At 42.1% G+C, this 12385-nt stretch overlaps 1 protein-coding gene across 1 annotated transcript in view; it reads left to right on the top strand.

Annotated features, from left to right (window-relative positions):
- The first annotated feature begins 3224 nt into the window (after positions 1-3224).
- ACE2 (angiotensin I converting enzyme 2) overlaps positions 3225-12385 on the top strand; it is a 28500-nt gene continuing 19339 nt past the window's right edge. Inside the window, exons 1-6 of the mRNA XM_026087161.1 lie at positions 3225-3407; positions 6638-6796; positions 8812-8905; positions 9523-9666; positions 10940-11052; positions 11803-11911. Of these exons, the coding sequence (XP_025942946.1) occupies positions 3225-3407; positions 6638-6796; positions 8812-8905; positions 9523-9666; positions 10940-11052; positions 11803-11911 (802 nt within the window). The remainder of the gene's footprint in view (positions 3408-6637; positions 6797-8811; positions 8906-9522; positions 9667-10939; positions 11053-11802; positions 11912-12385) is intronic.

The following is a 12385-nucleotide window of genomic DNA, read 5'->3' as shown; positions in this document are numbered from 1 at the left end:
GAAACAATGACTGGCAGAGCACAGAACTAGGCGACAAACTGAAGAAACAAGTGGAGAAGGGTGTACAAGAGCTTTGAAGCACTACACCTATGGCAGTTCTGTGCCCCAGCACCGTCTGGTCCTGGACGGGCAGGGGAGAAAACCTACCATGGTAGTAAGAGCTGCCACAGACAAGTCTATATCTAGTGGTCTCCTGTGCATCTGCTTCATGGGAGCAAATTCATCTGCCAAAGTGTGATGTGCATGGAGTACAGTGGATGGCCCCACTGTTATAACAGTGGTTTCCTGAAACATAAGTCTGCGCTAAGTCATCTCCCTATTTAAAGTTTTTTCTCTCATGGTAATGCAACAGCAAAAAAGACGCAGTGAAATTCCTGTATTATTTCTCAGATATGATGTCAGTTATGTCACTTAGATATGCAATAAGAAAGAACTGACACACACAAAAAAAAAAGGCAAAAAATTAGTGGCACAATTCAGTTTGACTCTCCCTGCTACATTTTCAGCTCACCACAACTCATGCATACATACTTGCAAGCAGGAGCAGAAGCACTCCCTATATGAAATAAGTTGATGCCTTTCTCTTCCCCCCTAGGTGTCCCGCAAATATCCCACTGCTTGGGGACCCTTTGGCCATACAGGCACCACTTGGGGTTTCAGGGCTGTGCACAGCCCGAAGACAGCCRCAGGCCAGAGTGAGGAGCACAGGCAATTCCTGCCCCATGGCAGGGAAATGAGGGCTAAAAGGGCTTCCCTGAGGAAGGCACCAGGGCACTGTAAAAGGGGAAAAAATAGTAACCTTTATGTAAGAGGGGAATTATGGATCAGCCAGCCTTGTTTCAGTACCCTGAAAGGTGCTGGACCCAGTGATTGTGCAATCAACTTATCAGCAGAGACAAGAAAATAAGAGTTAAAGCAAATAGTCAACATAGTACCTGTTCTCCACCAGAGAATAAGAAATCATATAAAGGAAATAGACCTAATTTCCCTGCTGTGACACATAACAGGACTAGTGGATAAGGGAGAAACTGTAGATGGAAAAAAAMCCCCAAACCAACAGCAATAATTTTCAACATTTCACCATGTGACAGTCTCATAAGCAAATTAAGGAAAGATGAGCTAGACAAGAATCACAAAAGGCACCTAAATACTTAAAAATCAGGATCCATAGTTCTCAATCAAGGATAGGAGCCATTTTAAGTGGTAGCTCTCCTGGGCCCTATTCTATGCCATATGATCTGGATGTTGGAATAAAAAATCTATTAAAAGCTTTGCGCGCATTGCGAAGCTGGGAGGACTTGCAAATCCTTTGAAGGACAAGATTACAATTCCAAACAATTTTAATAAATTGGAGAAATGGTCTGAAATCAGTGCAATGGACTTCAGCACAGACAAATTCAAAATGCTCTAGTTTGTGCCACCCTAGAATCAATGTACAGAGACAAAATGAGAAATGGCTGAACAGGTAGCAATGCTATAGGTAGCAGTGCTACCAGAAAGGACCACAGTGGGTCACAACTTGAGTATGAGTTAATATTGGGTCTTGTTGCAAGAAAATAGGTGTGTATTAGCAAGATATCGCATGTAAGATACAGACAGTGATTGCTCTACTTATCATTGATAAGTTCTCAGTTATGTTCAGTTTTGGATACCATCTTTCAAGAAACACAAACTGGGGAGCATCTGGATGGCACCAACAAGAATAACATGAATTTTAGAAAACATGACCTCTGGGAAAGCATTGAATGAGTTTTGTTTGCTTTCCCTTGAAACAAATAAGATTGTTAGAGGATTCTTACAAGGATAACAGTGATCCCTTGTCTCTACTCCACAGGACAGATATCAGAAGATATCAACTCACTTCTTACCAAAGAAAACTAGGAAAGAAGCTTAGCTATTAGGAAAAACACTGGAATGAACCCAAGAGAGGCTGTGAATTCCCCTTTGCCTTAGGTTTATGAGAGCAGGTTGAACTAATATCCTGGAAGGGGAGACCAGGATTAATCAATGTGGCTTCCCAGCAGGTGCCTGGGTGAGATGCTTTCTCGAAGTCCTTTTTCTGGCTCTGCCTGCTGGAGCCATCTGTGGCTATTGGCCCCACCGAGGCCACGCCATGCTCAGCCCTTCGCCTGTGGCAAGGTTGGAGCTCCTTTCTCAGTGTTTGGCAACGAAGGGGCTGATCTTGCAGCTGCCTCCGTGTAGACAGACTTGGAGCAGTTTCAGTGAAGCTCTGCTGGAACTGGAAGCCAATGCCAGGAACGTGGCTGCAGAATCACATCTCAAAAACCAAACACACAAACAAACAAAAACACAAAAAGAATCCAAGAGATCCTGAGTAGAAATAGGCTAATTCAAAAAGTACTAAGGTATTGTCTGATCAATAACACTCAACCTAAAGTGAGGGAGGAACCCAAGCTGTATTTCCAGAACTAATTCATGCATTGATTTTCCCATTGATTTGCAATAAGTACCAGGCTCCTAGCTAGATTAGCAGAGATATTTGGATATTAAACTGGAATCATCTAAGTAGTTTCAGTACACAAATCCAATTGATTTATACTTGAAGTTAGTTTCCTACCCAACATGCTGTGATCCCAGGAAGTCTCTTTCCACTTTTTGATAGTTCCCTGAACACCTTTAAAAATATGGTCTTATATGTCCCTGTCATTTTGAAAATGAGGTGGATACTTCAGATGGCTCAGGCTTTGTGAGGCCTTTTAAAACCTGGGCCTAAACACCCAGCCAGATACCCTATGTCAGGGCTACATGGAATTTCTTTCTTCCTAGGAGAAAAGGTCATGACTTAGTGTTTCAGTGAAGTTTCTAAATATTTTTACAGCTTATCACCAACCTGTTAAAGGATTCACAGATTCTGAGCTACCAAAGACACTGGCAGGCTATAGATAAAATGACCAGCTGTATCATTGACAGCACATTTGGGAAACATTAACCAAAAGTAAAAGCCTTTTATAAGAAGGCCATAAAATGGTAGGAGTAATTATGTTTCTCCAAAGTTAATCATTGACTTTTGTTTATTTGACTTTTTATAAAAACTTTTTCCTTTCTCTCGTACAATGAATAAAACCTATAAAAGGCCTGGCAAATTGGATTCAGCCTCTTATCTTCACACAAGACATGCATAAAGGCTGATGAGACAGAACCTGATAAAGAAGCGTACCTGAAGAAATCTACTTTGTTGGGAGGTTCTCAGCCCAGATAAAAATATGTTGGTCCACATCTGGCTTCTCTGTGGTCTGGGTGTTGTTGTGACTCCACAGGATGTCACACAACAAGCCCAAATGTTTCTGACTGAGTTTAATATAAAAGCAGAAGATATCAGCTATGAAAGTTCCCTTGCCTCATGGAACTACAATACCAACATTACTGAAGAGACATCCATGAAGATGGTAAGTGCTCAGTCCTGTCTGCTTTACTATTATTTTAGGAATTTGGTGGTTACATTCTAGTTTATTTTAGTTCCACAAAAGTTGATGGAAATTTGTATCCTACTTCATTAGTAGCTGTGGTTTAGCTTCATAAAGGGAGAGGGGCTTGGTTTAGCGTAGCGATGCCTAACTCTAGGTGCTCAGGCCTCCTACAGCCCTAAGGCTGGCGCCTGGGCTACCTTCACAGTGCACGAGGACAGCTGGCCATCTGAGGATGGACTTGCTGCAAACCATCACCCTGAGCCACCTCAGCAAGCAGAAAGAAAGCATGAGAGAGCGCTGTGCATTTGGCCTGTCTCTCTCAGGAACCTAAATCTGAGCTGGAGAGAAATACCTATGTCCACTCAGGTTTTTTTGCCACAAACTCGTCTTGGCATTATGTTCCTAAGCTGGGCACCTTTCCTCTTGGAGGCAGTGTAGCCCAGAGATGATGGCCTTCTCCCAAAGCTCGGGGTTATGTACTTATCTGTGGTGTGAGAAAACTGGATTCAAATCTCACATACACTTGTGCACAGACCTCTCACCTCTCGTACGACTAAACTAACCACTGGACATTTTTTTACCGGTCCTAACCATGTTCTCCCACAGACAACTCTTTTTCATTCTCTGTTGCTGTTTTCTGCTTTACTTCTCACTGAATATGTAAACATTTTCTGAACATACGCATTTTTTAAAGTTTTTTCTGATGGTCTTTTAGTGGTCTATATTCATTGTATAGTGGGGGAAACCCCTTCCCCCCATTACTTCTATCATAGTCAGTGCTGTTAGTAGACTACCTGAAATAATTGTACTGAGAAAGGTGAAGTGAGATCACAGATTTCTAAAAGCCAGCAGTCTAGTTTGTAGTACAGTAGTCTAGTACGCTGGTTTGAAAGTCAATTTATAACTGCGGGAAGGTCTTTAGCATTTGTACTTAGAATACCTTGCAACACAGTTCGACCTGCCTTTAAACACCAGTTTCTAGCTATCCCAGTCAACTGGCTCTCTAGGCAAGTATTGTGTTTACCAAGAGCATTCACCCATGATCTGACTGGTTAGTGACACTGCCATGCTGCACCCTAGCATCTCATAACCCTGGAGCCCTTTACAAATGAACAACAACCACCATAAATTTTGTAGTTGCATGTATTTCAAAGTTRAATAGAATTATTTTTTAAAAAAACAGAACAATTTAGAGCATAAAAATGGAGCTTAATATCCTACATCTACTTCTGCATAATGGCATAAGCCACCCACTTTGTGCTCTTATAGCTTAATTAAAACATGGTTTAATTATAGTATTTCTTAATTAAAGCAAGGAGACTGGTTGCTGGAAGACATCCTAATGACTAATCATTGTCAATCTGGAATGCTTTCCAAGGCACCAGGTACTTACACTGTAACATTTTCAAAAACATAAAATGAAAGCCCCATATAGCACTTTCAACATTAATGAGATGATAATAAAATACATGAGGAGATTCCAGCAATAAGAAGCTATTAGTTCAGTACTCAGAGAGGATGCATTGATCTCTTTAGTAGCACTAGTAATAAACCCATTGCTTCCCCTTCTCCCCTTCTGCTGGAGGACCAGAGTTAATGTATAGTGTCCCTTCTGGCTCCTTCTCATCCATATAAATTGGGTCACAAAATCCATAACTACTCCTCCAACTTCTCAGCTGGTTCTTCTAACTGGGAGGAAATCAGACGGCAAGTTAACTTCTTTCCCTGGGCTTTTCTAACTAAAGACCCCCCTCTTCTGCCCCATAGCTCCTAATGCACTTCTCCTGCTCTGCACAGGACAAGTAAATCAAAAACCATATTTACACAGGGATGTTGGTGCTCTGGGTGCATACCAAACTCTTGCTGCTGACTTTTGTGCAGTGCTGAACAACAGTGGTCCCACTTGCTCTGTCCCCAGGCTCCTGCACAGGAGTGGGGGCAGAGTTCACCAAGCTGCCGCAGGGCTGACGCCAATGCTTGTTCCCCCTTGCAGAGGTGCAATGCGGGCAAAGGGAGGCACTGGCTGGTCTGGAGGGGTGGGATGGCAAAGGGCTGGCCTCTGCGGCAGCATCTCTGCTCCAAAGCCTGCAGCAGCGGGTAGGTGGTTCATCACACACAGGGCTGTGCTTGCGGCTGGAAAACCCAGGTGCAGCTCTGGTGAAAGCATTGACCTTGCATTTGCACAAAGGTGACGTTGAAAAAGAGAGGAATGGAAACTGTATCCATTTCATTGTTCCTGAAACCTTTCTAAAAGTCTGATGCTAAGAAATAATGTAGCTGTGCAGTGTTTTCCCACACAGCTCTGAATGCAGGCCCAGTATGGGAATGACATTTGTGTTTTCTGATGCCTTGCCTGGGAGGGGCAAGTGTTACAGGTACCCCCTCCGCACCTTGGAAAGCTCTGGCATTTGCAGAATTAATGAGACTATCTCAAGGACCCAGGTTATTTAGTATTGTTCTTGTTGTTTGGGACAGGTGCGGATGTGCTAAACAATGTTCAAACACATAAAGGAAGATGAAAGGAAAAAGATGGGTTTTTCAAAGATGATCCCAAATACTGTTCTTATGGTATCACTTTGTGCACTGAAATTTGAGTTTCATGTGTCATAGTATGTAATTGCAGCAGTAGTAAAGGCAATCTCATGTAGGAAATTCAGGTTTTGCACGCCCAATTTAAGTACCTATTTAGAGTCTTCCATGCCTGCAGAAAACTTTTATTTACCAAAACTTCACAGGAGGAGAGTGGTGTTTGCCTAATCAAAGGACTCAATATCAATATCTTGGGTTTTGACTGCTATTGCTGCTGAAGCAGAAATGGGGAATGTGATCTGGATCATAGCCTTGGCTTGTATCCATATTTTAGGCACAGATGGGACAAAGAAAGCACTAAAGGAAGAATACATGGTGAGCTAGACTAACAGGGAACACAGGTGATGTTGGATCAATTATAATAAGCCTGTGGTGAGAAGGCAATCCTATTTTATTGCTACTTCCAGAGAAAATTAGTTATCTAGATGTGTGAATAAACTGAAGTCAAAAAGCTTCCCAGGTGTTTCATTGCACAGTACAAGTACTGCTAAAACTTGAAATCTGTGAGCAGACCCCACAGACAAAATGCTCCTCAGAAAGAATATTTTGGCCCATTAAACACATTAGGCTGCTGCACTCTTTTAGATGAGTAATTCAGACTTTATGTGAATCCCTTTTAGAGTGAGGCGGGTGCCAAGTGGTCTGCATTTTATGATGAAGCCTCGAGGAACGCCAGCAATTTCCCATTAGCCGACATTAAGGATGATCTCATCAGACTCCAGATTCAATCCCTCCAGGACAGAGGATCATCTGTGCTATCACCAGAAAAATATACCAGAGTAAGTGGCTAAATTTATCTAATTTTTTGCCATGCAAGTTGAGCTACACTCCAAAATACCCTTGAGAGAGACCACAGTGTTATCATGAATCTTTGTTTTTCTCAGGATAATACTCTATCTCAAAATCAGTATGGAGAACATAACTTTACTAGGTGATCTTAGCAATATGGGACTGGAGGGGGTTATGTCCGGCTTATGAAGTTAGGTTCCCACTTAGGTAGGCAGCTTTGCCACGTAATCCATGTGATGAATTTCAAGCTCATACACGCCTAACAGTTGTCCTTGCACAAATGGCAGGATTAGTCATAAGAGGAAAAGAGTACATGGGCTAAGTGCTTAGCTAAGTCAGGGTGTAGGGTAATGAACAAAAAGAGATGAGTGAAAGGACATTCAGTGAGACAAAAAGGTGGAGATAGAGGAGATATTTCTTTCTCTGCACGTGCTAGGTTATCAAACTGAAAATGAGTGTGTGTCTCTACATACCTTTTTCTCACTGGTGATGCCAGCACAAGACATCCCTGTCTGCACCAGTTTGCCCACAGTCCCTCAATCCAGGCCCTCTATGGGGCCCCACAACCAAGGGGGGAACACAAGGGTTGCAATAAGCACCAGGTGCGCTGGCACTCCTGCGATCAGAGCAGGTTGGCAACCCGGTTCCACAGAAATATGTTGAAGCCTAGCGTTTAGCAAGATTCAAAAAGAAATTTGACATTTCCATTGACAAATATATCTAAAACATTTGTATATGGATAACAAGCATCTGTGGAACTGGAATGAACAGCTATACAGATTCAAAAAGGATTTATAACCAAATGCTTGAGGGTTTAAATTAGTTTCCTGTTATTGGAGATCAAACTGACACAGCATTGGGTTAGGGTATCCTACAGTCCTGATTATGAAAGGATCCTTAGATTTTTCTGCTGAAATCAGAAGTGTTAACCACCATGCAAAAAATGCAGCAGACTGGCTGGACCTCCTGTGTCATCCAAACAAGATGTATTTCTGAAAGGAGAGATTACCTGAGTGGAAATGCCAAAGGTTCATAAAAATATATATTTGTTTTAGAGCACAGTGGTGCACCTATGGCTTTGCCGCTTCTGTTGAGGAGTTAGTTACTTTCTTCAATACCCTCCACATTTAGACACTTTTAATTTCCTAGATAAGTGGCCTTTGGGACTGAAATTGCCGATTCTTACCTGAAGAGTGACTTTGTACAGTTTGACAGAATTCCACAGGAATATTTAAATATTTTTCAGTGGTATAAAATTTCCCTGTTTGCCCACTCATTTTAATGCTGACAGAGAAAACTAGCTGGTCATAACTATGCTTCCTGTTTGACAATTCTAAATAGTTCTGTTTAAAATTTTAAATGTGGTGCAACATAGTCCTAAAGGAAAAATAGGTACAATAAGTTAAAAACATAAAAGAAAAAAATAGAATATAATGCTATGTAGCATAGCTTCTGAGATGGAGCTGAATGATTTCAGATGCATTTGGCCTTCAGTTAATCCAAGACATGAAAAGTAACTTCTCTGTAATAACACATAAGCAGGTCTATACAGTCAGGGTGATGTGAAGTTAAAAAACATAAGYAACAATCAGCCTGGCAGCATCTTCAAAGGGATCTCTCTTTCAGTCAAATCCGCAAGCTACCTGGAAACTTTAGGTGGGTCCACATTCATAAAGAGGTATTGCTGAACTTTATTGTTTTATTGCTGCTGTATATTTGAAAGCTCTCTCGTGACAGTCAGTGTTCATTAAATCCAGAGCTCTGCCTGACTGGATATCAAGGACCTGTACATTACGTCATATAATCTGAGAGATTATTTGTCTTTTCCAGCTAGGTCCTGATTCAGTAATGCATTTAGGCAAATTCTTTCATTAAACTCTACTGAGCCTAAACATATGCTTAAATGTTAAGCCTGTGGGTGAATCGAGCTCTTAAGGAATTAGCATAATTGACTGCTATTTTGTACAGTGTGTTTCTAATGGGCTATCTTGCATCTAACTTGCAGCTGAGCACTGTATTAAATACAATGAGTACCATCTACAGTACTGGGACTGTCTGTAAACCTAGTGATCCATCTAACTGTTTGGTGCTGGAACCAGGTACAGTATTAACAATTGTCTATACTATGTCCTTTATACTGCAGGTTCAAAAAGAGGAGAGCCCAAGAGTGGCTCCTGATTGTGAGAGAACAGGCTGTAGTCTTAATAAATACATCCTGCTATCTAAAGCTTAGTCATTATTTAAACGCATTTTCAGTTCAGCGATCTCCAGTGGGCCTGCTCCAGATGCAATGTGCCATCTCCTAGATTCAGGAGTTGGTAGGGCTGCTCAGCTTGTGTGACAACCTACCTGTCATTTCGGGTTTTCCTGCACCTTGGAAATCTAATTTTTTCCCCAGTCATCAAAGTCTTGTTGGACTCAACAATGCATTGAGGCCAATCCCAAGGACACCACTAACGTAAGGAAAGCTAATCTAGAACAAGGTTATTTTAATTGACTCATGATCTGCCCCATGTCCCTTAAAGGGAAAAAGAGGAAAACCTCAGATCAAAATATGATGCAATGAAAATAATGGGATTTTTTAGTATATCAAACACAAAATGTTAGCCTCTTAGTTCAAGCAACTATTTCTGTTTTGGCTATTTTGCCTACTGTAAAAGAAAGAGGTTCTGTTTTACTAGGCCTGATGATACTTATTTTTTTTTTGTTCTGGCAGGTCTGGATGTTATTATGGCTGACAGCACTGATTATCATGAGAGACTGTGGGCTTGGGAAGGCTGGAGAGCTGATGTTGGCAAGATGATGAGACCATTATATGAAGAGTATGTTGATCTTAAAAATGAGGCTGCAAAGCTTAATGGTAAGTTGCATTTTTTTTCCTGGCTTCCAGAAATTAAGAAACACACAGTCTTGCACATGTCAGACAGGAATTCAAAACCCATGATTTTATATGCATTGATGAGCATTTTGCACATATTTTGTTCTCAATGTGCACAGATGCAAAGTGAAAAGTAGGGCAGACAGATGTCAAAGATCAGATCATAATTATCTCACCAGCCTGGAACAAAAGGTAGATACGTTTGTTGGCACTTTTCCCAAATCCCATAATGTATCAGTGCCCTTCATTAGATACTAGACTGCTTGTGACTTATGGGCATGTATGCTCAATTTACAGACTGCTGAGTAGGTCTCTATATTCTTGGCAACATCTCTTCTTTTCCACTGGCCTTTACCTTATTGTGCCAGACACAAGCAGTGTTACACTTTTAAGTGTTCTGCTCTGATTGGAATGAACAGATTTTTTCAGGCCCAGACAGCAGATGCAGCTGGTTGCTGAAAAAGGATTTTGCACTAAGGGAAATGTATTGCGCTGCTAATCAGACATCTCCTTAAAAATCACAGACAATTGTCTTTTCAAGCAAAATTGGCATACAGCCACCATTTTTCTTTGGTGGGCTTCTAAAATACAACATGAACATGTAGCACAAAGTAGCTACATCACCTGTCTTTTGGCAAAACAACAGCTGTATCACCTTACTCCTTGTTTTCTGAAAGTTATTAAGCTGAAGTTAGGGACCAAGTACATGAAATTATAGTCCAAATGATTAAACAGAGGAAAAAAAAAATTATCTTGCTGGAAAATCTCAAGAAAGTGTGGGCATCATCATGACCCCCCCCCCCCCAAAAAAAAAAAGACCTCAAGAAAGAGTGAGGAAGAGACCTCATCTATGAGCTATTCCTTCTCCAGGCTTAAGGGAGCTGGACTTAGTGAAACCGGAAGTTGACTTTCAGTCCCGGTGTTTACACTTGTCCTAAAGGTTTGTTCCTGAAGGACAAGGCTTGTATTTAATATTTACCATTTTATACCTTCTGTGAGAACCCCTTATGATCCAGTCTGAAGGGAGGCTGCCCTCCCTCAGATCTTGAGAAACTCCAGTCAGGAGTGATGGTCTCCTTGACCTCCATCTCCAGTTAGAATGACCCTAACTGGCAGACAACCATGATTGCAGTTTCCAATATTCTTGGAAATCTGTATCCACATGCCAGTGGAACAGAGCCTTCATGGAACACTCTTCTCCCTTGCAGACAATACAAGGTACTGTGTCCTGATGTAACATGTCCTTGTTTTACAGGTTATTCTGACTATGGAGATTACTGGAGAGCAAATTATGAAGCAGATTATCCAGAGGAGTATAAATACAGCCGTGACCGGCTGATTGAAGATGTGGAGAAGACGTTTGAGCAGGTAGAGGCTCCATGCCAGAGCAGGAAATAGCTCTTAGTTTTGCCACAAGGTTGTATTTTGTGATGTCTACAGAGATGGGCTCCATGTGTTAATGTTGTGCGGTAACATTAGACCTGCTCAGAACTAGCTGGTCTTAGTCTGTGCAGGGTTTACAGATGCCAATGGATGTTCATGACATTTTTACTTCAGCAGCACTTTCAGGGCAAGCCCAGAAGAAAGATGCAAAGAGCACATAGACCTGTCCTCTTTGAGGAAATATCCTTCTCCCCTTGATCCTAAAGGCCCTAGATTTGTTTCAAAAACTGTCTTTGTAGCCAGCCTTTTGGGGGCCAGGCATCCTTTCCTACAGACCCCTGACAGTAGTCCTCTGTACGGATAGTGCAGCTACATGGGCTGTGCTGTGCCAAAGGGTGAGAAAGAAGGTGCTCTGCAGAGCCTTGTCTCTCCCCTCCAGGTAGTGCTCATGAGAAGGTATTTTTCTTATAGGATAAATAGCATCTTTGATATTTCAGGTCTAAAATTAGAAATGCTCCCTCCCTTGTACTGAAACAGGACTTCTGAGACTAGAATTGGGGCTCAGAGTTTGAGCCCTTGGAAGAGGGGGCAAAGCTCAGTTGCAGGTTTTGAGATGCACTTATTTGACAGGTGACTTTAGTCAGAGACACAGCTTTGAGTCTCTCTATTCAGTGGAGAGGAGTGAGATAGAAGAAAAAGAAATTAATCTGTTTCCTTCTCCTCCTCTCCCTCCAGATAAAACCTTTATATGAGCAGCTGCATGCCTACGTGAGGCACAGGCTGGAGCAGGTCTATGGCCCAGAACTCATCAGCTCAACAGGATGCCTCCCTGCTCATCTGCTCGGTACGAAAATGCAGCCTTATYATGCAAGCCTGACTTGATACACAAGAACAGGCACTTTAAGGCACACAGGAACAGAGTAATCTGCCTGTTTAATCAGTTATTAACAAACAGATTGTAGATAAGGAAAGGTGAGAGGAGAAACAGAGAAGGAAAGCACTCGGCAGAGATGATAGCCTTCTCTGATGGAATGACTGGCTGGGTAGGTGAGGGGAGAGCAGTGGATGTTTTCTACCTTGACTTCAGCAAGGCTTTTGACACTGTCTCCCATAACATCCTCATAGACAAGCTCAGGAGGTGTGGGCTAGATGAATGGACAGTGAACTGGTGGATTGAGAACTGGCTGAATGGCAGAGCTCAGAGGGTTGTGATCAGCGGGGCAGAGTCTAGTTGGAGGCCTGTAGCTAGCGGTGTCCCCCAGGGGTCAGTCCTGGGTCCAGTCTTGTTCAACTTCTTCATCAATGACCTGGATGAAGG

Source organism: Apteryx rowi, unplaced genomic scaffold (genome assembly GCF_003343035.1).
Source record: "Apteryx rowi isolate R43461 unplaced genomic scaffold, aptRow1 scaffold_706, whole genome shotgun sequence".
In the NCBI taxonomy this organism is placed as follows: Eukaryota; Metazoa; Chordata; class Aves; order Apterygiformes; family Apterygidae; genus Apteryx; species Apteryx rowi.
This window is presented reverse-complemented; position numbering and strand designations above follow the sequence as displayed.